At 41.4% G+C, this 27,999-nt stretch overlaps 2 protein-coding genes across 5 annotated transcripts; one reads left to right on the top strand and one right to left on the bottom strand.

The window, feature by feature from the left end:
* Window positions 1-12: 12 nt before the first annotated feature.
* On the bottom strand, window positions 13-22,168 carry LOC121854106 (Y+L amino acid transporter 2-like). Of its 3 annotated transcripts, XM_042348493.1 has the most exons (12): window positions 19,123-19,186; window positions 16,532-16,790; window positions 11,238-11,647; window positions 9,670-9,891; window positions 8,667-8,892; window positions 7,792-7,836; window positions 7,546-7,669; window positions 7,075-7,275; window positions 6,649-6,798; window positions 6,303-6,480; window positions 5,184-5,266; window positions 13-54 (listed from the first exon to the last, which is right to left on the bottom strand). In XM_042348493.1, exons 3-11 carry the CDS (start codon window positions 11,626-11,628, stop codon window positions 5,205-5,207), a joined length of 1,599 nt encoding a protein of 532 aa, XP_042204427.1. In that variant the 5' UTR covers window positions 11,629-11,647; window positions 16,532-16,790; window positions 19,123-19,186; the 3' UTR covers window positions 13-54; window positions 5,184-5,204. The 3 variants fall into 3 exon arrangements, with proteins under 3 accessions (XP_042204427.1, XP_042204429.1, XP_042204428.1); XM_042348495.1 differs by lacking the exons at window positions 16,532-16,790; window positions 19,123-19,186 and adding an exon at window positions 22,100-22,168; XM_042348494.1 differs by lacking the exon at window positions 16,532-16,790 and having other exon boundaries at window positions 19,123-19,194.
* LOC121854107 (innexin inx2-like) lies at window positions 21,091-27,985 on the top strand. Of its 2 annotated transcripts, none has more exons than XM_042348496.1 (3): window positions 21,091-21,171; window positions 22,151-22,325; window positions 26,503-27,985. In XM_042348496.1, the coding sequence occupies exons 2-3, from the start codon at window positions 22,156-22,158 to the stop codon at window positions 27,620-27,622; spliced, it is 1,290 nt and encodes a 429-aa protein (XP_042204430.1). In that variant the 5' UTR covers window positions 21,091-21,171; window positions 22,151-22,155; the 3' UTR covers window positions 27,623-27,985. The 2 variants fall into 2 exon arrangements, with proteins under 2 accessions (XP_042204430.1, XP_042204431.1); XM_042348497.1 differs by having other exon boundaries at window positions 21,101-21,171; window positions 22,156-22,325.
* Window positions 27,986-27,999: the final 14 nt, after the last annotated feature.

Below are 27,999 nucleotides of genomic sequence, written 5' to 3'. Positions count from 1 at the left end.
TACAAAATATATTTTAATTTGGCTAAATGAAATATATTATATACATATATCAGTTATGAGGGCTTGAGCTGCCACCATTTATGAGGGCTGCACTGCCACCATTCATGAGGGCCTGTGTGCCAGTAACAATTCCTGTTACTCTTATATATCACCATTGGTAGCGTGACGATAGGAGGCTCGTGGGTAGGTGTAATGATAGTATCAAGCAATAGGGAAGAAATAACGGTAAATACTGTAGGTAAATAATATACACAATTATACAAATACAAAGTTTATTTAAACATGAATATGAAATTAGAAGAAAAAATTGGTTTGTACTAACAGACGAAATCTATTACTAGGCCCTCAGGCTCAACATACTCACACCATTACTGGGTGGACATATTCAATACCCTTCCAACCCTACTGGGTGGACATACTCAATAGCACAACTATGATAGTCACTTAGCACCATAAATACTAGGCAACTGCCACTACAACACTCAGTCGTCAGGAGTGATACTCAAGCAACAGCCATGGGGTCCAGCCACCATGGAGTACTATCCGACGAACTCTGGAGATCCCAGTGGGTTAATTCCACCACACAAATATAGCCCTACTGAGGTAGACACTCATCCACCAATGATGGGGGCTGGTAGTGGTGTGTGGCTTGGTGGTCCGGGGTCACCTCGTGGACCGAGCGTTAGGGCCAGACGAGCCAGCTATGGGGGCTATAGGTGGTCTGAAGTGTCTGACGGCCGGGTCTCACGAAGGTAACTGATCCTACTGGACCTCGGACATGTCCCCAGACATAGTGGATACAACATCCACCCTACAGACACGGCCTAGGCTGCGTTAGGGACCTGTATGGATGAAGGGACGGGCACTTACTAACCGGTGACAACAACATCACGTTTCAGGGGACGTTAAAGACGTAAATATGACTTTACTCAGAGCATATCAACTACGTTACTGTAACACTTGCACAATCAACTATCAATTGGGTCAAATCACTTAAAGAAGGGCAAATTACAACACAGCGTGGAATGGCATACCTGTATGGATGAAGGGACGGGCACTTACTAACGGTTAAAATGCCCGCGGCGCCCTCACTCAAACTAGGCCAGGGAGTCCAGCTACTCCTATTCCAATGAATTAATTTACGGTACCCTCTGACGTTGAAATTGAGACTATGAACTCATTTTCATTCTCTACTATTATCTTCACTAACAATGCTCTGACTCAGCTATCGAAAGCAAAATTAAATTGATTACAAAGGAATGGATGGCAACAGGTCCCAGCATACAGCGTCTGCTCCCATAGACAAAGGCGGGGGAAACAGAGAAAACGGGGGACGTTTCCACTGGAGGACTCGGAAGGTTTTGTGGACGTTTAAGCGTAATATGAATCCTTAAGGTTTTCAGGTTAGCTCTTATCATGACCATTACAAAGCTTCCTCCTTCCCCAAGATTCATCATTATGCGGTAACGTTCAGAAAACACGTAAGTAGTGACATGCATATTAAATCATTAATATAAAGTATAAATCCTCATACAAAACATTGCACAAATTATATCAATAAAAATAGAAAAATAATTCCCTACCGGTGGTCAGGATTAGGTACAAGAAATGGAAATCTGTTAACATACAATTAGAATGTGACACACCTTCATAAAAAATATATTGGGATACATATTACAAAATAGCACCAAAAATAATAGCACATGGGGTTAGGTACATCATGTCATAATAATACTGAATGGCGGTAAATACATCATATCATATAATAATAAATGGTGTTACATACATCATATCATATAATAATAAATGGGGTCAAGTACATCATCATGGAATAATAATGATTTGAGTTAGATACCTCATATCCAATAATAATAATAATAAATGGTGTTACATGTTACAAAATACACCCTCACATCGGTAGATAAAATGCACACTCAAAATTCCTTACAGAACTCAAATTTCAATGTTCATAGATTATGAAAGTTTCTTTTACGCGATTGGTCAAATGCTGACAGGACACACTGAGATTTAACATAGATTTCTCAAGCTAGGACATAGACGAACGGACCCCATCAAGTCAAAGGAATGATTTGTTGCCCTTAATCTTAAGAGTTATGTCGCACTCGCGAGAGGCAGCACCCTTCAAGGGACTCCGAACGAGCGGGTATTCCCAAGAATTCAATGCTAACGAAACGGTCCTCATGAGAACACCACCAAACCAAAAACTGTCTGTACTTATGGCATTTGCCATGTAGAAGTAATAGCACCATATTTATATGCCCGAATACTCCCTGAAAGTCACGAACTCTACACCTATATACCAACAACACCCAGCCTACGTAGGACTTACCAACCAGAACTTGAGAATTCACCACTGGTATCTTTACTCATACTAGTAACAGATACCCTTCAGATGATTGCATAACTGCCAATACATCTTCCAATCTCTGTCTTTACTGCAAATTGACCCTTCCTCTGCAAAATACTTTTAACCCCCCAAAAAAACATCCTCCATTTTTTTTCTTCACTTCTTCAATTACCAAAAGTTACCTACAACAGATTGTGCACTTCACTACCCATCAACAACCAAGGAGGTTCACTTACAAAGCCCACTGTTTCTTAAAGATCCAGTCTAACCACTGGTTTTCTCCTCCTTTACCCATGGCTTTAGCGAGTTTAGCCAGAAGTGCTTGGACTTTTGTTGCTAAATCAACAGCGGCTTTGGCCGTCATGGTCCCCTTATTTGCGTTAGCATCTGCCATTGTGTTACAACAAATCAATACTATAACCCACTTTAAATACGATACATGCACAGTGCTCACTCAAGACCCAAGGACTGGTACTGATTTTCTGCAATACGACTAACACTCCATGCGTCAACTATTCAAACTACTGTTCAGATTATTAATCTCCCCAAAGATACTATTATGGCATCAAAAATTCACTTAGACACTTTGCCATTCACAGACTCAGTATGGTGCAACACTGCGTGAACACTTCACGAATTTCCGTACTCACAATTCTGGGTCCATACACTTGTATAACATTTTCCATATACCGTATCACCATAAGGTCCTCACATATATAATACTGTATTCTGAAAGTATACTGGCATTAGAGTTCACATAACATACGTTACACAAAATAATGACCCGTTAGCACCTGGTTAAAATAACTTTAAAATTATAGCGTATACATAGGAATATTAATAGTAGGAACTGTAAAATGCCCCGAGATATTAAGTAAATGGAATATATATCCTACCTAACACATAACTAAAGAATATGACAAGTATAGAATTAGCATCCACTTAACCTTTGCATATAGTGCACTGCTTCTGTTAGCACTCAGAATTAAAACACTGGGCACTCCCACGATGGAACATTTCACAACTAGTGCCACGGCCCAAACATGTATTCACTGTCTGTAAGTAATACTGAGTTAACAACGGAAAAAAAATTTTGGGCAGATTGTTACATATCAAAATTCTTCCAATATTAATGAACCTTATTCACACTCTACAAGTTATTGTTGCAGGTTTCCTTTTACTTTAAACAAGACTTTTCTAACCTAACTCCAAGGTATTTCTTTGAACTTATTTCACTTTCTCTGCAAACCACCACAAAAAGCTGTACCTCGGAAAAATATGGAACAAAATTATTAGCAATCTGAAATACTCATTAGTTACAGTGGAATGGTTATTAAATACCCGTACAGAGAAATGGTTATAACTCAGTTAAACTACAGTATCACAGTCATTCCTCCCAACTCGATACTATGTTCATTACATCCCACCGCTGCCACCATTTATGAGGGCTTGAGCTGCCACCATTTATGAGGGCTGCTACTGCCACCATTCATGAGGGCCTGTGTGCCAGTAACAATTCCTGTTACTCTTATATATCACCATTGGTAGCGTGACGATAGGAGGCTCGTGGGTAGGTGTAATGATAGTATCAAGCAATAGGGAAGAAATAACGGTAAATACTGTAGGTAAATAATATACACAATTATACAAATACAAAGTTTATTTAAACATGAATATGAAATTAGAAGAAAAAATTGGTTTGTACTAACAGACGAAATCTATTACTAGGCCCTCAGGCTCAACATACTCACACCATTACTGGGTGGACATATTCAATACCCTTCCAACCCTACTGGGTGGACATACTCAATAGCACAACTATGATAGTCACTTAGCACCATAAATACTAGGCAACTGCCACTACAACACTCAGTCGTCAGGAGTGATACTCAAGCAACAGCCATGGGGTCCAGCCACCATGGAGTACTATCCGACGAACTCTGGAGATCCCAGTGGGTTAATTCCACCACACAAATATAGCCCTACTGAGGTAGACACTCATCCACCAATGATGGGGGCTGGTAGTGGTGTGTGGCTTGGTGGTCCGGGGTCACCTCGTGGACCGAGCGTTAGGGCCAGACGAGCCAGCTATGGGGGCTATAGGTGGTCTGAAGTGTCTGACGGCCGGGTCTCACGAAGGTAACTGATCCTACTGGACCTCGGACATGTCCCCAGACATAGTGGATACAACATCCACCCTACAGACACGGCCTAGGCTGCGTTAGGGACCTGTATGGATGAAGGGACGGGCACTTACTAACCGGTGACAACAACATCACGTTTCAGGGGACGTTAAAGACGTAAATATGACTTTACTCAGAGCATATCAACTACGTTACTGTAACACTTGCACAATCAACTATCAATTGGGTCAAATCACTTAAAGAAGGGCAAATTACAACACAGCGTGGAATGGCATACCTGTATGGATGAAGGGACGGGCACTTACTAACGGTTAAAATGCCCGCGGCGCCCTCACTCAAACTAGGCCAGGGAGTCCAGCTACTCCTATTCCAATGAATTAATTTACGGTACCCTCTGACGTTGAAATTGAGACTATGAACTCATTTTCATTCTCTACTATTATCTTCACTAACAATGCTCTGACTCAGCTATCGAAAGCAAAATTAAATTGATTACAAAGGAATGGATGGCAACAGGTCCCAGCATACAGCGTCTGCTCCCATAGACAAAGGCGGGGGAAACAGAGAAAACGGGGGACGTTTCCACTGGAGGACTCGGAAGGTTTTGTGGACGTTTGAGCGTAATATGAATCCTTAAGGTTTTCAGGTTAGCTCTTATCATGACCATTAGTAACTTGTAAAACAGTCTTGCCTCACTCCACCTTCTCCTCAGGTAGTCCGAGGAACAGCAGCTGGAAACAGTACGTCAGTTTTTCTGAAAAGTACGATACCTTCATCAGTCTCTTGTAAACATTATAGTCAGGTATTTTAAAGATGGCCTACGATACTACTAATCACCTGAAGATTAGCCCCCCCCACACACAGGTTATTTCACCTTCCCAACGTTAACAAATATCGTACAGTACATAATAACAACAACAGTTCAAAAGAAAAACTCTCCCAAATTTATATACAGTAGATTAAGAAACACCTATGAAAAGACACGACGCTGGGTAGAAGGTTCCAAACACAAACACTGCATGATGTTGGAGAGAAAAACAAAAACATGGAACACGATACCAGAAGATCTTTTTTTTTTTAAGGGGATTAGCCCACCTGAGCACAGGTCACAAGCCCACACCAGCGCCTGGGGGGCGAAAATGTAATAGTAATAATATTAAAGAACCATAAAGAAATACACAAATGAAAAAAAGATCAAAAGTGAGAAACAAAATATGTATGTTGTGTTCTCAATAGTAAGAGAAACAATTGAGACCCTGCCTACTACCTACCGATGAGCCTTAACTCTATGACCTTGGGTGGACGATAAGGCTTTCAGAGACACGAGGAGAGTTAAAGGTAGTCGTATATATTAAGCACAATCACTAAAACAACTAAGATAAAAGTCAGTTCGTATGGTAATAGTGTGGTACAATTTTACTCTTAAGACCATCCCTAAAAATATGAGTTCCATTTTCTTTGGTTACAACGCTGGGGTAACTACTGTAGGTGTGTGTGTGTGTTTCTTTCATTACATATTAACATTACACTACCAACAATACGGTAAATACAAACCAAACCTTATGAAAGTAAATATTTTTTCTTCTATGTTTTTGTTCTTGTAGGCTGATCGTTGTTAAGTCGGGTGAAATGTTTAGAAAAATACGTAAAGATCGTTCAGTCGGTTACAGTCGTTCCTACACAACTCTTGATACAGTTAAATGTTACAGTTAGATATTAATTGTACTGAGGGCAAAGGGGTGAGGGAAGGAGGGTCACCTGTAAGGGAGGGTCATCTGTAATTAACTCACGTAAAGGTCTGGAGAACTTCTGGGCAATGTCCTTCCTGTAGATGGTGAAGTAGTAGACTGGTAAGCCGGTGGCCACCATAGCTAACGACGCTCCCACCTCCACCGGCGTCTCGATTATCGGCAGCACCAGCAGGAACACTGTAACTATCATGTAGACTATCGGTAGTCCCAACCACACCTGCAGGAGGATGGTGTGTCAGGCAGGTGTATGATATGACTACTACACCTGTCAGAAGATGTGTTATGTAGGTGTGTATAACATGACTCCACACCTGTCAGAGGAAGGTATATATATCACGCAGGTGTATATGCTGTGTATACATAACTTACACTAATGACGTCTTACCTTGAAGGGCCGCGGTCTGTCAGGTTGTTTGTACCGGAACTGGAAGAGAGCGCACATACACCCACACTGTGTGAGGGTCATGGCGAAGGTGGAGTAGTTGATGAGTAACATCACGTCCGAGGTAAACAACATCACTACACACAACACACCCTGCAACACAGTGTACTGGATGTATTACCTGGATAATAGACAATACTTTTTACAATACAGTGTTATTAAAATTGATATAATAACCTATACAATACTTAGTTAAGTGACACAACACTCAGTAAATAATACTTAATCACTTGCAACACACAATGGAGACGTAATCAAGTAGAACAAGTCTTTCTTTAATATGTTCTTTCTTGAATTGAACACAGGGGCCCTAGACACAACACTCGTTCAACTAACATTAACAGAACCTCCACTAGTCTAAGTACTAACGTTGAGCACCACTGAGGGAATGGGCGTGAAGTTGGTGGCGTGAACGAGAGAGAAGGCCTCAGGGAACTGCCCTCGCCTCGCCCCGACGAAGATGAGGCGAGATTGTGTGTACATCGCCCCATTCGAGTTACCGAAGGTGGAACACAGCACGAACACTGGAATCACCCATGCCATCACGCCTAGGGAACGGGTGGCGAACGTCTGTGGGGAAATACAGTACATACATTCATACACGTACATACAGTAGAGAGAAAGAGAGACAGAACGATATATTGATTTTCGACAAGTGCTCTAGGAAACTCCGACTACCATATTCACATCACCTATCATGGCCACAGCACCTACCATGGCCACAGTACCTACCATATTCACATCACCTAACATAGTCACAGCACCTACCATGGCCACGGCACCTAACATAGTCACAGCACCTACCATGGCCACAGCACCTAACATAGTCACAGCACCTACCATGGCCACAGCATTAGAGGACAGTATTTCAGCAGGTGTAAGTACAGCCAGGTAAGCGATGTTAGCGAGTGTGTACACGACCGTAACCAGAGTAGTGGAGAAAATGATGGCCAGTGGGAGGTTCCTGAAGAAGAGAGACAATAACACGATACTAGTTAACGATATACCTAACGTACCTAAGTCAAACTGATACACTTATGAATCATTTACTACTCCTCAGTAAGGAAGTCAATGGATCGTACTTACCGAGATGGATTCCTGAGTTCCTCCACAACGTTGTACATATTTTCCCTTTAAAGAAAAATGATGATGATAATAATAATAATATTTCGGGCAGGTATATTCATTAGTTTTATTACTACCATTAGGAATTTGATAATTAGTATAGGAAGAGTTTATTAATGTTACTGTGTCATATTTATCAAATCTCTTGTTTTTATGAACATGTAAGCTTACATTCCCCTCCTTTCCTTCTCTTCTTTTCCTTACTCCTTCCTTCATTTCCTTATTCCTTCCCTTACTCCTTCTCTCCATCCATGCCTTCCTCCCTTCCTATCTCCTTCACCATCCATCCCTGCCTTCCTCTCCCTCCCTCCCTCCCTCCCTCCTCTCCATCCATCCACCCTGCCACTCTGTACATGTCAGTCCCTCTACATATAACATGACTGCCTTGAATACATACATGGTACAGACACACCCAATTATCAATAAGTTATAAACTCTCTCTCTGGCCGGGTTCAGGCATGACAAACTCTATCAATATGACATACAACTACACTGGAACAAGGCGTCATTTCCCCCCTCCCTTGGCCACTGTGTGTTTTCCCCAGGTTGTATGTTAGGCTTTGACCTCCTGACCTCACAAACTAATCTAGTCTAATCTAACATAACTTCACATAACCTAAACTAATTTAACCTAGCCAAACCTCACCTAACTCCATATAACCTTACTCAACCTAACCTAACCTAACCTAACCTAACCTAAACTAATTTAACCTAGCCAAACCTCACCTAACTCCATATAACCTTACTCAACCTAACCTAACCTTACCCAACTTAACCTAACCTTACCCAACCAAACCTAACCTACCCCACCCAAACCTAACCTAACCTACTCTTACCAGCCACCGTAAGCAAAGAGACTCTGGTAGAAGGCAGCAGAGATGGCTGGAGCTGCCCAGTTGGTTCCTTCCATGGGGTGAAGGTAGTTCTGGACGTTCCCTCTGGCCAGGTGGTAGACGCCCATCACTATGATGAGGACGAGAGCCAGTACCTTGGTCACGGTAAACACGTTCTGCACCTTCGTCACCCATTTTACCCTGACGCAGTTAAGCCACGAGAGAAAACCTGCCGGGGAGATTGGCTCTTCTTATTAATGGTGTTTATCTTGACCTAACCTAATCTAACCCAGCCTAACTTAACCTAACTAAACTTAATATAACTTAATCTAGTCTCACAAAGCATAATAAGAGGTTGAAATAACTACTTTAATCTATTTCTTCATAATACTACAAAAGTGTATCACGTTATCATTTATTGTCCTCTTTTTCCTCTCTAATTTCTTTATAATTCTTCATTTTCTCCATTTCGCTTTAACAGCTACTATAACGGGGTTAACTCTCAGTGCACGACGCTTAGGTAACATCTACTAACAAATGACTTGTTTCCTGTCAGTCACCTGGGAGGGGATGACAAGCTACCTGTACTGTGACGACCAGTACATTGTAAAGGTAAACAATACTTAATTACTGGTGTATCTACCTGTAATTTACATACAAATGTAAGATGCCAAACTATTGCGTCTCGTCTATATTTACGAGGAATTTACAGTTATTTACTAATTTACATTTATTTACAGTTATTTACTAATTTACATTTATTTACAGTTATTTACTAATTTACATTTATTTACAGTTATTTTTTGTTTGATACACCTGACCACAAAATGTATTAGATAAATAAAAAAATAAAAAATATTTTGACAAATTCATAAATGAACAATTAAACGAGTAATTTGAGTTTAATGTATGAATGGGTATAACAATAAATATAGGCAAACTGTACATATATACTGTACAGATATACTGGTATATGCTGTAAAACAACTGTGAATCTGTCACTCGCATATTAATACTGCAGCGAGGAGCTTCGTGGGGATGTCAAGAGGAGCCCCACAGTCCGGGAAGAGGGCTTGGAGGAGGTAGCTGGCGAAGATGACCGCCACCACTGCCGCTCCTGCACTGTTCTTGACCACCACCGATACCCAGAAGTAGAGGAAGGCCGGAGCTGGCCCGAACGCCTCCAGTAGGTAACTGTACATCCCTCCACTCTCAGGGATCATTGTACCTGTATACACACACACAAGAGGTTAGTTATATAGGGTAAGTTTTATTCAAGAAGCCTAAATTTACAGAACAACGTGACATGAGAGGTATCACTGAGTCACGCCATGGTCACTGCAGGGCAAGAAGGCGTGTTTCTCGTCGAACATTACATCAAGAATGCATTTAAAAGTCACTTTGGGTGGTCGTACGCAACCTTCGAATTCAGTGATATGGAAACAAGTGAAACAGTTCAGAGAAACAGCTGCATGAAAGGTAAACGCATGTGCCAGCCAAGTGTTGTTAGACCGGAGAAAGTGGTGGATCAAGTGTGGGTAAGACTGGAAGCATGTCCGAGACGTTTAGCACAACAAACTCACTGTTCATATTCCAGTACTGTTAGTAGCTTCAGAGAGCTTCCTGACAAGAATAATAATAATAATAATAATAATAATAATAATAATAATAATAATAATAATAATAATAATAATAATAATAATAATAATAATAACAATAATAAAGAAATACAAAATTGAAAAAATCAAGAGTGAAACACAATACACAGTATGTATGTTGTGTTGTACAATTAATAAAAACAGTTGAGACCCTGCAATTGTGTGTAAATGAGGCAGAAAGTCAGATCATCAACCAGGCAGTGGGATGGACTGTTGACGCCAACATCAGGTCACAAGAATGTCTACAGACCAGCTCCCACAGTACCAGCTCCCACAGTACCAGCTCCCACAGTACCAGATCTAAAGTTAATCTATATGTTGACTATGTTTCTTATGTTTCTGTATCGAAAGCTTTTGTCAATCAAGTGACCCACTCCCCGATTTCACCATATGTAACTTGTCATCTCTGTTCGTTGTATATTTTCAGCCTTCGGGCTGCCATGTTTTTTAATAAACCGTTAATTATTAATTATTATTATTACAATGTTTACCATTAGACAACACATTATGCTTCCAATATCTTTCCAGGCGGTAGTACCTCCCTGTTTGATAGCTGCCTACTGCGTGGTGGTGGACACTCAACACTTCAATTAAAACAAACACCAAGTGTGTGGATCAGGCACTGACATGTCTTTCTGTAACGGTAAGCTGCATTTACCCAACACATCCATAGGTTACTGACTGATGTAATGTTTAGTGTCTAGGAATTATTTAGGGATCTGGAATGTATTATAAGTAAACCTAATCTAATCTTATCCTGCCCAACAACTATATTTTTCTAGGCAATGGAAACATATTCACCATACCTTTTACTCGCATCACAAAAAGATATTTACAGTATTTCATAAATCTAGCAATCACGTTACGAAACTTTTCTCAATTCTTACCCGTTATTTTGTACAGCTGTTAGACTTACCCAGCTCAGCAAAACATAGGGCCCCAACGGTAGTCACCATCCCACAACTGGCCCACACCACCAGCGACATGCCCACGCTGCCTGCATACTCAAGCACGCCCTTAGGAGATATGAAGATGCCAGCCCCAATGATACTACCCACGATGATGGCGACAGCTTCCAATAGTCCCAACTCCTTCCTCAGGTAAACAGCGTCGTCAGGAAGGTCTTTAGGAGAGCTTTCCACCACGTTATTCATGGTACTGGTGATGGCGGGTGACTTAACGATGGTTGTAGGTGTTAGTGGTGGTGGTGTTGGTGGTTTTGTTGGTGGTGGTGATGATGTTGGTGTTGGTGGTGATGATGATGTCATCTGAGGAGGATCGTGACCAGTTTTCATTTTGTCGTCCATTATTGTGGAAGTTTCGTGCCTGAAATCAAAAATAGTTATGATATTATTCACAGAATCAGTAACATCGTGTTTCGTCAGGTTGAGTAATAATAATTAACGGTTTATTGAAAAAGGTCTGCAGCCCGAAGGCCGAAAACATACATTGGAAATAAATGACTTATTACATACATTGGTGGTTTAACAAAAGCCTTCATTAGAGAAAGGTGAAGGAACATACAGTGAACATAAGAACATAAGAACATAAGAATGGAGGAAACTGCAGCGGGCCTATTGGCCCATACTGGGCAGTCCCGTTTACACCCAACCCCTATTGCTCATACAAGCATCCAACCTATGTTTGAAGCTATTCAGAGTATTCGAGTTAATGATGATATTTGGTAACTTGTTCCATTCATCCACTACTCTGTTTCCAAACCAGTGTTTACCTATTTCACGCCGAAATTTAAATTTGTCTAATTTAAAACCATTGTTACGAGTTCGCTCCTGGTTGGATAGTTTGAGTACCTTTGTAATGTCTCCTTTGTTTAGCCCTGCCTTCCACTTGTACACCTCTATCAGGTCGCCCCTCGCTCTACGTCTCTCGAGGGAGTGCAAATTAAGATGCTTTAACCTGTCTCTATACTCAAGGTTCCTAATGCCCGGGATTAGTCTTGTCATTCTCCTCTGAATTCTTTCCAAGGATTCTATATCCATTCTGTAATACGGTGACCAGAACTGAACTGTGTAATCCAGGTGTGGTCTCACAAGAGCAAGATACAGTTTTAGGATGACCTCGCTAGTCTTGTAACTAACACTCCTTTGTATGAACCCAAGTACTTTATTAGCCTTGTTACGAGCAAAAACACATTGTTTACTTGGCTTAAGGTTCCTACTTATCATTACTCCTAAATCTCTCTCGCAGTCGGATTTCTCTATGGCATCGTTGTTCATCTGGTATCTGGTTTCCCTGTTTACATCTCCTATACTGAGTACTTTACATTTGTCCACGTTGAATTTCATCCGCCATTTTTCCGATCATTCGAAAAATTTGTTTAGATCTTCCTGTAGTTTTGCGGAGTCCTCGTCAGATTTAATTACACGTCCTATTTTAGTGTCATCAGCAAATTTGCTTATGTTGCTGTCTATGCCGATATCTATGTCGTTTATGTATTCTAATAAATAATAATGGTCCAAGTACTGAGCCTTGGGGAACTCCACTAGTGACGTTGTTCTTTAGTGTTCTCGTATGTTGATTTTATTTGTCTGTTTAACACATCACCATCACCAGGTAACACTACATACCTTATATTTACCAATACATTATCACACTTGTCTGTATTTATAGATTTAGTTAACTTTGTTTTGGTTAGGTATTGTTTATGTAGATATTACCTGTCTATTGCCCTCAGTTCTTATTCTCTAATGATGGGTTAAGTGATAATGAACCTGTAGCCACTAATATAGGTTTACCAAGCAATAATTATATCACTACAATAGACATACGGACATAGTCATACACCGAGTCCTTTTATTTTATTAAATTTGATACTAAATGTCCATCTCCAATAAAACGGACGTAATAACTATGAAATAAATCTCAATTGGTTATACCATTTCATCACGTGACAATAACAGTGTTTCACAGGAGGTGGTCCAAGTCAGCACAAATGTCTGCAATACTGCATATGTGGGTCGTGTTAGTCATGAGTGATGCATAACAGGTAGGCAAGACTGAGACAGTGTCTCGGAGAAGTTTGTAGATATGAAATATAGGATGTGAGACAACTCCCTGGGTGCATGTAATAATTAATGCTAAGATTGATTCCTTGTTGTGTCTACATTTTTGTGTGCTGTACTTGGTCTGCTTGGGGATGGCGTCCACTTCCAACTTTTACTTTGACCATACCTAATATTTGGGGAACTTTTCTAACACCCTGAACTTCACACCTGCAATGTTATACCTGACATATCACATATAAACCTCAGCTGAGTCTCTTAACTATACAATGTCGATGTGAAGTTTTTGTGATGCATTAGATGGTAAAAATAAGCGTTAACACAGTTTAGAATTTGCCACAATTAGATATTATTATGGAGTGTCTGGTGTGTGTTAGTTGTCACATATATACGAGGAAACACAGCACTGTATGGTGTTATATAGTACACGTATATAGGACAAAAGTTATCCTCATTACAAACATCACATGTGAGGTTAGCTAATAACAAAAGAGGACCTTCAGGCGACACAACTTGTGATGTTAATGGATAGAATACACAGCCACCACCATGCCACGAACGTCACACTTGGCGTTGAAAGCAGACATAAATATGGGAGACCTTATTATCGAGGGAGTTAGGTTCAAGCTACAGTGGATCTCCTCTTACATAGACCTCAGTGAACATGATAATGCTGTCTTAGCTAAACTTGTGTCTAACAATGACACTGTTGAATACAACCTACCAACTGTTATCTGTTAGGAACTTATTGGTGAATTTGAAGCCAGTAGACAAGTGAAAAGAGACACTAGTCAATCCACCGTTTACCATAATGAGACGTATCGAGTAAAACATGTTGTAACCGCTCGACTAAAACAGCCTGCCCCTCAAGCGTATGTGAACTAAATTAAATGTAAAGTGTGTGGCCAGATATATGGCCACACACTCCAACACCACGTCTTGTAGGACACCTGAAGACAGGGAGGAGGAAGAGGAAAAGCCAATGTACAACAACTCCCTCACACAACTCCCTCACACACACACAGATGACCCACTCCCTCTTGTGAAGACTTACCCATGGACCCGTAGCAGTGGTGGTGAAAGTTAACGTCACCCGCCTTGTCACAACACGGCTTCACAACCTTGAATTATCCGGAATAGGTGAAATGATAGTCACCAAGGGAAAAGTATACCAAGACTACAGATCACTCCGCTGTATTGTCCTGTATTCACTGTACCTAATTGACCACTGTGCCTAATTGACCGCTGTACCTAATTGACCACTGTACCTAATTGACCGCTGTACCTAATTGACCGCTGTACCTAATTGACCGCTGTACCTAATTGACCGTCGTACCTATACACTTCACTGCTTTGTTAATTTCATCCGTGTCAATTGTATTGTTAGTTTTAACTTTTATAAAAGAACTATCACGCCAACCTTATCTTCGCTAGAGAACCATCATGTTTACCCCCCATTCTGGCTGTCATTAGTAGGCCATGACCTGAGGAAACGAGGTGGATTAGGGACAGGGGTTTATACAGGTGTTATAATTTGGTTGTTTTGGGGCCGAGGAACGGATGTGACCAGCAAGAAGGAAGGAACTAGTGGCCTAAACTCAATACCAAACTACAGTGGGTCGAAATTACATCCGGTGTGGCGTGCGCAGTACGATCAAAACATCATTGAAAGCTGAAGATGACTTTTTGTGATTATCCCTCGTAGTTAAATAGTAAGTTTGGTTTGGTTAGATTTGGTTAGGTTAGGTTAGGTTTGGTTAGATTTGGTTAGGTTAGGTTAGGTTAGGTTTGGTTAGAATTGGTTAGGTTAGGTTAGGTTGGGTTAGGAACGGTATGGTTAGGTACTGATCGAAGTGTGCATTCCCAATATAACCTCATCACGTGACACCGGTTGTACCATGATCGGGCTGCGTGATTGCGTGTATACATGATATATAAACAACATACCTATGAAGAAGTGAGATACGCTAATAATACTGAAATAACTATCATGTTAACCTCACGTCTACTAGATAACCCTATCATGTTAACCTCACGTCTACTAGATAACCCTATCATGTTAATCCTCACGTCTACTCACTTTTCTTACTGAAGGAACTCTTTACATTGTGACAAGAGTATTTTAATGTTATATAATACAGTCACCCACAAAACTCCCGTCCACATTCCTCTTGAAACACGAACCCCGAGATTCAGACTCGTGAACCCGAACCAGTAGACACGTGCTTTATTCTGACCATAAATGGTTCGGATTCACGAGTCATGAATCTTGGGGTTCGTGGTTCAAGAGGAATGTGGACGGGAGTTTTGTGGGTGACTGGACCGTTCTGGATACATAATTATGTTTTGATAGGAAATATATGTTTGTTTATATTTTTTAGCAAGATGCACGAACATGAAGAAATGGATAATAAAAGAAGAAAGGAGAAAACTAAATTTCACCCCTTGAGTACGATTATTAACCCATGAGTACGATATCAACCCATGAGTACGATATAGATCCTTGAGTACGATATCGACCCTTGAGTACGATATTAACCCATGAGTACGATATCGACCCTTGAGTACGATATTAACCCATGAGTACGATATAGATCCTTGAGTACGATATCGATCCTTGAGTACGATATCGACCTCTTGAGTACAGTGACATAGACAACCGTCAGTAAAATGCTCAACTAACGTAGGTGTTGTTGTCCTTAAGCTCTATTGTTTAAACTTCCTGTAGCGTTCAGTCGACCTATAACTACTAACATGTGTCAATCTATTTATCGTGTCCACCGTCCTGTTTGTAACTTTCTTAGGAATAAAAAGTGATAGTAACTGGATATTATTCGTGTTTGTCCCAATAGGTATTTCGGATTGTTTCTGGGTTTTTTGTCATTATCACTAGCAATCTTTTGGGGTTAGGTTAGGTTGGGTAAGGTAAGGTATGGACAGGTCAATTTAAAAACACCAAAATACACTAGAAAAAATAATATCTCATACCAAATGGGGAAAATTGGGAAAAAACGTGACTTTTTACCCAGTAATTAAATACAGATGGTCAACAAAAGTCGTGAATACATAAATTCTCTTGTTAGTTAGCAAAGTTACGCGTTCATTTTTTTTTTTTAACGTTGACACAGAAACATCAGTTACAATTTACTTCAACTTACAATATTATTTTTTGGTCCATGCAACTTACCTGTGCTATACAACCAATTAACCAGTCGCTGTGTTGAGTCACGTAGACACTGTTACTTTATCACCGACTGATCAGTGTCTCTTCAAGGAATTTTTTACGTGTAGGATTTCTTACGTCACCCTCTGGGACAGACTCACGACCAACTGTACATCACTGCTCGTCCGTCACCGTGTCTGAAGTACTGTTGCCTTTCTGGTCAGGGGAGTGAGGTTTGACGGTGCCCCAGCCGTTGATGTCTCTCCTGTGTTGCCGACTGCTTCTATTGTAATATTTTCCCATTTAATTATCTTTCCATTTATTTATTTTTTCTTAGTCATCCTTTAACGTTATCTCATTTTTAAGCTATTTATTAAGTCTCGGTATAATGTGAAATATATAAAAAAAATTACGGAAAGAAAGTGATTTTTTTGTTGTTGTGTGGTAACAGAAGCGAGCGAGCGAGCCAGGCAGGGGTTAACATTATCAACACAAGCAGTAAATAAAAACAAATGGGGGAATATTAAAGTATAAATTAATTACCACACATACGAACATTTTCAAAAACAGGTAAACGTGACCAGGACGAGTTAATTTACGTAATATAAAGAAAAATACTTGAATACTACGAGAAAATATCAAGTTTGTTTCAATATAGCCAACGCCTTTGACAAGATGTGGCTTTTTTCTTTCCATAATGTTTCGTCACTTTGTATTATTGTAAAGATGGATTCCCTGAAATCAAATGACACCAACCATAACTGGAGTACTATATATATATACGCCTGTGAAAACATGGACAGTAATATGGTCACTTAAAATACGCCACAAAGGTCAACAGATTCACCTGGCTGCCCTGGGAAGAAATAAGTGTTGTTTTGTCCACACTGGAAACCATACAGTAGTTTCACGACTTGTAATCAGTCTCCACTTACTCTTCCCTCACCGTCTCAAAACAACTAAACTTCACAGTAGATTCAGTAAACAATTTCTCTCGTGCTAAAAACTGGCTGGAGCTCCGTCCTTCCCCAGTCTTGTGTTCACTTCTCGGAGGGAAGGAACTCTCTGACTGGTTACCTCTTCGGGACTGAGCCATAGTGGTTGGCGCGGTTTGTGAGATATGGCAGATCTGTGTTTGTTTACATTATAGTAACACTGCAGGAAAGGCCCCAGGAACCTCACAACTAAGCATTCCACCTCTAACATGTTATTTGTGAGGCTGTGGCAGGGCGGTGAGGGGGCGTGACGTGGGGAGGAGTCTCTTCGCCGGGTAGGGGAGAGGTGCACCGACATGACATGTTTAGTAGTGTGTCCTGAATCTGTTAATGCTGATATTTTAAATGTGGTTTAAAAGTTGGCAGCTACCAAACAGGGAGGTACTACCGCCTGGGAGATATTGGAAGCATAATGTGTTGTCTAATGGTAGACCCTGCTGCCATATGGCATCACAAATATGTTGACCAAGTCCCAGGTTGCTGATCTGACTTCCTGCCTCATTTACACACAATTGCAGGGTCTCAATTGTTTCTCTAACTTTGACAACACAACATACATATATTGTTTCTCACTATTAATCTTTTATTTTAATTTATTTATTTATTTATGGTCCTTTATTTTTATTATTATTATTATTATTATTATTATTATTATTATTATTATTATTATTATATTAAATTTCTATTAATATTTTTTTAATTTATTATTTTGTATTAATTTTTATTAATTATTATTATTATTACTATTATTATATGTTCGGCCCCAGGCCCTGATGTGGGTCATTGGCCTGTGCCCTGGTAGGCTAATCCCTTAAAAAAAAAGGAATGGTGGGATAAACTACTAAAACATTATTGCCTCCAGTCTTCATTACGTGGACAACAGTCATACTCTCCCTGCAGAGTTTTGTGCCAACTGTGCCACTACAGAAGGAAAATTTGTACTTATATGCGTTTGCTGTGTGCTATCATAATGTACTATATCGTACTGCGGACTGTTTCAGAATTGGAGGCGTTATGTGAGATTGATAGTTATATTGAAGTTTAGCTAAATTTCAAAAGTTATATCTAAGCTCGTCTCCAAGGTGACCTCATATTAGAATTATCTGTACTCTGACCAACTAATGCCCAGTACGGTGTCTGTATGAATCAGTGTTTCTTTAACCTTGACCTATGACCCCACAAAACATAACAGCTCGATGAGGTTATGGTGTGTGTTTCCGTTTCCGAGTTGTGTTGTCGACAAACATCCAGACACGACAGACAGATGGTACTGACACCTCCAGCCTGCAAGCACCTGGTCTCACCTTCGTAATAGAGAGGCGGGGGGAGGGGCACTTAACACTACATTATATCCACTGTATCCAGCAGCCGGGTAAAAACAAGATTGGAACACTTTCTTTTTGGTTTTCGTTTATCATGACCTTTAGGGCGAGGAGTACACACACGAGAGACATCAGCACCTCAAGCTTCCTTCACTGTCTGTTTATATTTCATCCAGAGAGAAAAACAAACCACATATCCATAAAAAACAAAAAGATTCTCTCTCGTCCTTAGACAACAGAACACAACACTGATATAAAAACTATAGTGTTCGTAAAGTAATTCCCCACTACATCTTACAGTGAGAGAAGGATGTACACTAAGGAGTGGTGGGGTGACGGGTTACAACAGCACTCAACCCACGGGAGAGTAAAACTGGTCAGGGAGCACCACCACAACAGCACTCAACCCACGGGAGAGTAAAACTGGTCAGGAAGCACCACCAGCCATAACATTCACTACGAGTTTCATCATTCAAGGTCCCAGCACACAGGTCTTGTTGACAGGGGGACGAGGTTATCATTGAGTGAACGTTTCTCATTCTAATCTATCCGGTCGGCTAAACACTACAGCAGTTTAACATATCAAATACTATTACGATGATTTACTGCGTCTAAACACCTCAGGTCTTTTATTATAACTCGTTTAAGAGAGAGATTATATTAGAAATTGATTCCCTGATAGTTTTTTCTCTAATGATCAACAAGTTTGCCCTTCATCTGATCATCTAATTTGTCTTCTAAAACAGCAGAAGAAGCAACAGCCGTAATATATAAACTATCGTCCCACTTCACTACATTCACCGTGAAACTCATTTAGAAACTCTTAACCTGTGTATGGGTTCCGTTGTCAGGTGGCCAGGGTCTGCTGTATGGGTTCCGTTGTCAGGTGGCCAGGGTCTGCTGTATGGGTTCCGTTGTCAGGTGGCCAGGGTCTGCTGTATGGGTTCCGTTGTCAGGTGGCCAGGGTCTGCTGTATGGGTTCCGTTGTCAGGTGGCCAGGGTCTGCTGTACATAAATCTGCTGTCAGGTGGCCAGGGTCTGCTGTATGGGTTCCGTTGTCAGGTGGCCAGGGTCTGCTGTATGGGTTCCGTTGTCAGGTGGCCAGGGTCTGCTGTATGGGTTCCGTTGTCAGGTGGCCAGGGTCTGCTGTATGGGTTCCGTTGTCAGGTGGCCAGGGTCTGCTGTATGGGGTTCCGTTGTCAGGTGGCCAAGGTCTGCTGTATGGGTTCCGTTGTCAGGTGGCTGTGGGTCTGCTGTGGTATGGGTTCCGTTGTCAGGTGGCCAAGGTCTGCTGTATGGGTTCCGTTGTCAGGTGTGTCAGGTCTGCTGTATGGGTTCCGTTGTCAGGTGGCTGCTGTCTGCCATGCGGGTTCCGCTGCTGTGCGGCCAGGGTCTGTACATGGGTTCCGTTGTCAGGTGGCCAGGGTCTGCTGTATGGGTTCTCCGTTGTCGGTGGCCAGGGTCTGCTGTAGGGGTTCCTTGCTGTCGGGATGGCCAGGGTCTGCTGTATGGGTTCCGTTGTCAGGTGGCCAGGGTCTGAATGTGTTACACCCACTTGCTGTCAGTGCCAGGGTCTGCTGTATGTCTCCGCTGTTGTGCACAGGGTCTGCTGTATGAGTTCCGTTGTCAGGGTGGCCAGGGTCTGCTGTATGGGGTTCTGCTGTCAGGTAGCCAGGGTCTGCTGTATGGTTTCCGTTGTCAAGTGGCCAGGGTCTGCTGTATGGTTTCCGTTGTCAGGTGGCCAGGGTCTGCTGTATGGGTTCCGTTGTCAGGTGGCCAGGGTCTGCTGTATGGGTTCCGTTGTCAGGTGGCCAGGGTCTGCTGTATGGGTTCCGTTGTCAGGTGGCCAGGGTCTGCTGTATGGGTTCCGTTGTCAGGTGGCCAGGGTCTGCTGATCACATAAAGTTTAGGCACCCAGCTTGTTTCACCTGATAGTTAAACACCCTAACCTAACCTAACCCTCCTCCAGGTAGTGTTAGGGTGCTTAATCATCATATTAAATAAAAATAGGGGTTTATATCTTCATTCTGTTTGCTATATCACTTAATATCTTATACAGTCAGTGTTAAAGTAACATTTCTTTTCCACTTTACAGCGTTTAATGTATCAGTTTTTTTGGCCCATCTCTAGTGGTTGACTGTAAGTTATAGTTACATAAGTTAACAGTTTATCCCCAGCCATAAGTTATCCATCATAAGGCGATAACAAGAGAGTAAATTAACCGAGATAAGAAAATCGGATTACAAGTTGGAGGCTGCTGGCGCGTCAGTGTTCCCCAGCCTTCTGAGGGAGACGTTGTGGTGTTGGTAATACAGGTCCAGGAGTAACTCAGCTGCTGCCAGTGGTAGTAAATTACCTAACCTAACCTAACCTAACCTAACCTAACCTGACCTGCTTTGTGTCACATTGTGGATGATGAAGGTCGTTTGATCAGTAAAATTTGGGTTTAATATTTGTGGTGATGAAATTATATTATTCAAACGTAATATTTTTTTTAAGTATGGACATTCGGATCGACCCCCACAGTGCATTCATGTTGGAGGAGAAAGAAAGAAAGAAAGAAAGAAAGAAAGAAAGAAAGAAAGTTGACAAAACAAACACCTGCCTCACACTCAAAATTTGTACCAGAGTCGTGGCTAGTGTAAGTGTGAGGAGGAGGAATGAGAGAAAGACTAGGTGGGCTTGTGCTCTGGGAGACTAAGGAAAGACTTAACCTCAGCCCAGCACATTTAGGGGGGCAGTGTAAGGGCCCCTTGGTGTTGGTGTGTACAGGTGTGCACGTCAAACATCATCACACTATAATACAATAGAAAGGTTTTGTCCACTTCCCTTCCCATACTAACTGGTAACGGAGCCATACTTATTATGTCTTTAGGTTAGGTTACGTTACGTTAATTTAGATCGTGTTTGGTTAGGGTTAATTTAGGTTACGTTAGTTTAAATTAAGTTAGAATAGGTTACGTTAGTTTAAATTATGTTAGAATAGGTTACGTTAGTTTAAATTATGTTAGATTAGGTTACGTTAGCGTTAGTTTAAATTAAGTTAGATTAGGTTACGTTAGTTTAAATTATGTTAGATTAGGTTACATTAGCGTTAGGTTAGATTAAGTTACATCAGGTTACGTTAGTTTAAATTATGTTAGATTAGGTTACATTAGCGTTAGGTTAGATTAAGTTAGCGTTAGGTGCTTAATTATCTAATGAAATAAACTGGGGTGCCTAATGTTTACCTTAATCTAAGTACGGCTTCACTAAGAGCCATCACCGTCTCTTACCTCTGTCAACTGAACCGCTCAAAAACCTCGTCTCTCCACCTACTCCATAAGCCAAGATGCCGAGCGGGCTAGACATCCGTAACCTGGTGAGCACTGTCATCAACGCTGTCAAGAGTAAAGCTAACCAGGTGTGTGCTGCCTCGTGTGATGGACTGGTTCTCAGGATGCATTACCGCTGGACCTTCTGTCTTCTGCTGGGAGGCTTCTTCACCACCTGGTATTCATGGTAAGCTCTCCCAAGTACCTCAGATGACCACCATAGATGCCGTACCTCGTGTGTTATTACAGTTGTGGAATTTCTATATGAGTAAATCCTTTTATTACAAATGTCTGTACTCTCTCTCTCTCTCTCTCTCTCTCTCTCTCTCTCTGCTTGTGTAGGTAGATGTCTTATCTTGTTTATTTGTTTACTGTGGTAACCTAATAGTTCACGTATTTTGTTTTTTATATATAACTTAGACCTCTCAAAGCTTCGTGGTCAGGGTTAGGTTAGGTTAGGTTAGGTTAGGTTAGGTTAGGTTAGGTTAGGTTAGGTTAGGTTAGGTTAGGTGGCGCCGACCCCCACCACCATTGACCGTACGCTTAACACGACCTACACCATTATTTACGGTAGACAAAAGTAGAAAATCCAATTAATTACTTGAGCAATGTTACCAACACTGAAACAAAATTACTTCCAGTTACCAATTCCTATTTACAATGTTGACAATGAGATCAACAAAGACTCATTATGTTCCTTTATCATTATCCTGGATACACCATATACACCCTAACAGACTGCCAGGACTTGAAAATGTCACGCCATATCTCCCCGATACACTGGCGATACAGTATCTAGAGTAGTTAGACAGTGAGGGTCGCTGGCCTAATGAAACCAGCCACGGTGTTTTGGTGACTGTCTGAGCTGATTACAATGAGATACCTAGTGATCAAATTCAGTTAATTCACAGAAAATTAGTTAAATTTAGACTCACTTCTTTAATATCTCTTGATTTCACTCGGGCAACAACGAAAATATAGTTGTCTGCTACTAAGGGAAATGCAGGTGTTCTTGAGCAAATCTGGGCCGCTGATTACAAATCTAAAGTCAGAATTCAGCCATCACGTCTGGTTTTCAAGTTATGTATATGTATTAATGATACCCGCCATTCTATATTAGACACATTTTGATCGTATATTGCCACAATGTACATCTAACAACAGTGCTGAGTAATTACCTTCACATCATATTTAGATAACAATGATTGAGCTCCACGTTTATAAAGCGTAGTATAAAACTCAAGAACATAAACGAGTTACAGAAAAAGACCCCAATAAAAACATTAAAACATGCTAAACTAATTTCAATATATTCAGCATCGGCACGGCTCGGAAGTGTTCAAAAGTGTGTGAGACTCTTGCGTTTGTGTGTGGTAATGGTCTCCCGTTGTAGGAACCAGCAGTAATCACCCATCATGTTTGGGTTGAACCGGCTTTCATACCTAGTTTCCATCACCGACATGTCTTGGTGGAACCTTTCACCATGCTCATCGCTTACCTCACCCAGATTAGGTGGAAAGAAATCAAGAAGAGAATACAAGAAGTGCATTTTAAGGGACATCCTACAGCCCATTCGCTGATAGGCCTTTAGCATATTGTCCACTAATTCAGCACACTGTTCAGCTCTATGGTTCACAGGAAAGTTCTGCACAACCAACACAAATGCTTCCCGTGCTGCAGACTCAAGTGGGTTCAGTTTATTTTTGAACTCGCGATCACACATCAGTTCTCGGATCTGGGGCCCAACAAAAATGCCTGCTTTGAGTTTAGCACCAGTCTTCCCTGCGCCAAACTTCTCTCTGAGATACTGGAAACCATTGCCGTCATGATCCATTGCCTTTGCAAAGTTTTTCATTAGGCCGAGTTTGATGTGAAGCGGTGGAAGGTAGATATTCTGAAGGTCTACCAATGGCTATGCTGCACATTGTACCTGCCAACTGTGTCTCAGGCCAGTCTTCTACGACATAATGATTGTTGTCGTCACGGCTGTTCCATAGGCACAAGAAGCACATGTTTTGTGTACCCCAGCTGTAGTCCTAGGAGGAGAGAAATAACCTTTAAATCACCGCAAATGTTCCACTTATGAGCTGAGTAATAAATCACTTTCAGAAGGATTTCCATCGACTCATCCGTCTCCTTCACGCCGACAGCGTGAGCTACAGGAACAGAAGGCTTTTTGTTGCCTCTGTAACAACACAGCTTTGAGGCTCACTTTGCTGGAGTCTATGAAGAGTCTCCATTCATCAGGCACATGTTTGTTTCGTAGCTCATGCAAGAGGCCATTAACATCAGTACAGAAACAAACATAATTTTCTACCTTTAAAAAGGCAGCTAAGTTTATGTGGCGATCACGGATGAGGGAAATTTTGGTAACTTCCTGTAGCAGGTTCCATTGCTGTAGTCTGGAGCCCAACACTTCTGCCTTCTCCTTTGACAATGACAGGTCTCTCACCAGATCGTTCAACTCTTCTTGATTTAGCAAGTGTGGCTTCTTTTCCTCAGATTCAGGTTCATACAGTTGATCCATATCAGCATCATTACACTCATCATCATCATCAGAATTGTCATCACTTTCAACTGCAGCAGCTGCTGGGGGAACTGGCACAGGCCTCAGAGCAGACTTACATTCTGGATATACAAATTTTTACTTGTCTTTCTTTGAGAATCCAGCAATATTTGTCAAACAAAATAAGCAGTCAGAGTGATGATTCGTTGGCTCACGCCATACCAATGGCACAGCAAAAGGCATTCCCTTCCCTTTGCCACTCAACCACTGCGTAAGCCCCGAATTACACACAGTGCAGCACATATGAGGTGCCCAGCTCTTGTCTCGGTCTCCAACTTTACATCCAAATAATACGTGTAAGTAGTTTTCACTCTGTTGGCAAGGTTGTTGCGCTGATCACCTGGAGCGTATTTTCCACAGATATGGCAAAAGTTATCAGGGTGATTCACACAACCTCGCCTATTCATGATGCCTGTAGTAACATAGGCCTACCCTGAAAATACACAGAAAAAATATTAGGTTATACCCTGACAAGATATATATATTTATTAGCATGAAATAAATTCCAAACTAGATGCATTCTTAAAAGGTTTACATTACATTTAAAACCTTTAATATCGAGCTATTAATCCAGTCATGCTGGGTTGGTGCTAGGCAGCCCACTGTAATTTGATCATATGTATAACTTAAAATCCTGATGTGCTTGGAAAATTCTGAGTTTAGATTCAGAATCAGCATACTTGATTATTTTAGTCTAGAACATATGTTTTTACACACCAGTAGCAAAATCTTTGTTGTCCAGTGTTTTAATTATTAATGACTAGTGCTTTTTTTATTAATTTTTAATACGCATTTGAAGACTTGTGTGTTGAAGCGCAGTAATACGTTCTAACAGAGTAAAGTAATATAACTATCAATGACTTACGTTCTGAAGTAACTCATTATAATTATTTATAATGAGCTACTTGTTAATTCACCTCATTAAATCTATTTAAGGAATTACATGATAGGGAAGCTATTCAGTGTCTCCGTCGATAACTAGTGATGTGTTGTCGCTAAGACGGACCTCCTCCTCCGCCTCTGTCTTCCGGTGTTGTCGCTAAGACGGACCTCCTCCTCCGCCTCTGTCTTCCGGTGTTGTCGCTAAGACGGACCTCCTCCTCCGCCTCTGTCTTCCGGTGTTGTCGCTAAGACGGACCTCCTCCTCCGCCTCTGTCTTCCGGTGTTGTCGCTAAGACGGACCTCCTCCTCCGCCTCTGGTGTTCCGGATCGAAGACGGACCTCCTCCTCCGCCTCTGTCTTCCGGTGTTGTCGCTAAGACGGACCTCCTCCTCAGCCTCTGTCTTCCGTCCTTGTTGATGGAAAAATTTTGTGGAATTTTATCAATATATATATTTTTTTCTGGTACAGGAAACGCTTATAATACACACACACACACACACACACACACACACACACACACACACACACACACACACAGTCCCAACAGCCCAGTCCCAACCATTGTAAAGATTATCAATAACTTGTAATAAATCAGTGTATTCACTCCCAGTAAACACTGCTCCTTACACTGTCACTATGTTGAAATGAACTGTAGTTTGAGCTTTTCCCCATCTAGTTATTATATGTCTTATTTGTGTCACTTATGTTACTTGTATATTATTTGTAATTCGTAACCCATTCCCCAAATATGTAACTGTATATTTTCAGCCTTCTGGCTGCCAAGCTCTTTCAATAAACCGTTAATTATTATTATTATTATTATTATTATTACTCCCCCCTGTATCTGAGCTTGGCGAGTGTCCGTGGGTTGTGTTCGGTAGTTACCACTGAGTCCTAATTGACTTTTTATGCTCAGGTACCACCGTGACGTCATCAGCTGCGTGTCACACTTTAACGCGGAGACTCAAGTTCGTCTGGATTACATCAACATCTGCCTCTCATACCCTTACGTGGAGGACGAGGGAGGCAGGCGGTACTTACTCTTCTACCGATGGATATCCTGGTCTTTCCTCATCCTTGCTGCCGTCTACTACATCCCGCGGAAGATATCCAAGAACTTTGACAATAAGAAGTGTAAAACTCTGCTCGAGGAACTGTCTGCTCATTCCCACCGGTACGACCAGACAGAGGCACAGCTGGTGGAGAAAGCATCTCGGTACTTGTTCTTTAACCTGAGGACCCACGACGGACTCTACTGGAAGTACTTAACCGTCAACATCGTGGCGCTCCTAGTTGATGTCTTTGCAATGAACTACTTTGACTTTGTCTTACAGGGACGATTTATTCAGTACGGCTTCAAATCTTATCCGTTCACTCGAGATCCTGAGACGTTCTCAGACTACATGTCACAGACGTTCCCTCCGTTTGCCTCTTGTGAGTTGTCTCCTGAGAACCAACTGGTCAACCGTCGGACTGAGAAGTTTGGCTGCCACCTCACCATTATGGAGCTCTACGAGAAGATCTTTCTGGTCTTGTGGTTGTGGTTGATCGTACTTTGTTTCTTCACTTGTTGCTACATCATCTTCCTCCTTCTCTTGTGGTTGCCATTAATTCGGGTATGTCTACTTCGCACCTCCAGGCCTCTACACGGCCCTGACAAGGTGTGGAAGGTGAGCCAAGGCGTAGTAGATAACTGTAAGATAGGCGATATCTACCTCTTGTACCGCCTGAAGCAGCACCTCAGCCACGCTAGATTCTACGAGTTAATGGTGCGTCTGTGTGACCCCAGCCTCAACAAGAAACAGCTACAGAAGCGTGAACCAGAAGACACCTCCAGCCTTCAGGAAAAACTGCCACTCGTAGACCAGACAAACGCACCAAGAAATCGACGAAGTAACGTGACCTTTGACCCATCTATGGACCCCGAGGCATTATACCAGCTCCTGGGCAGCCCTGGGTTCCTGGGCCGACACTCACAACCTCCTAATCAACAAAATTCCTTAAACAGGAGAAATACCAGCATCTTGATCGATTAATCTCAACAGTGTATATAGCCGTCTAGTGTTCATATGCTGTTGATGTGACTGTGAGACCAAAAGAAGATAGATAGATAGACTTCCTCGCTAACATATTGCCTCTGGCTTGAGAAATTGATTACACAGCTGTGATATTCATGTAAGTTTGTGGTTCATTTTGTTGTTGTTTTTGCTATAGTAATTATCCTTATCCAACGACTTTAGAATTACTGAAGCATTTGTTGTTATAAATATTATGTGTATTGTGCATAGTGTTTATAGTATGTATATTATGTATACTGAGTGTAGTATGTGTATTATGTATATATTGAGTACACACAAAATACTCAATATGTTTTCTTTTGTGAATTAAAGTCTTTTCTATGTATTGTTTACAT

Source organism: Homarus americanus, unplaced genomic scaffold, assembly GCF_018991925.1.
Source record: "Homarus americanus isolate GMGI-L3 unplaced genomic scaffold, GMGI_Hamer_2.0 scaffold25195, whole genome shotgun sequence".
NCBI lineage: Eukaryota > Metazoa > Arthropoda > Malacostraca > Decapoda > Nephropidae > Homarus > Homarus americanus.
This window is presented reverse-complemented; position numbering and strand designations above follow the sequence as displayed.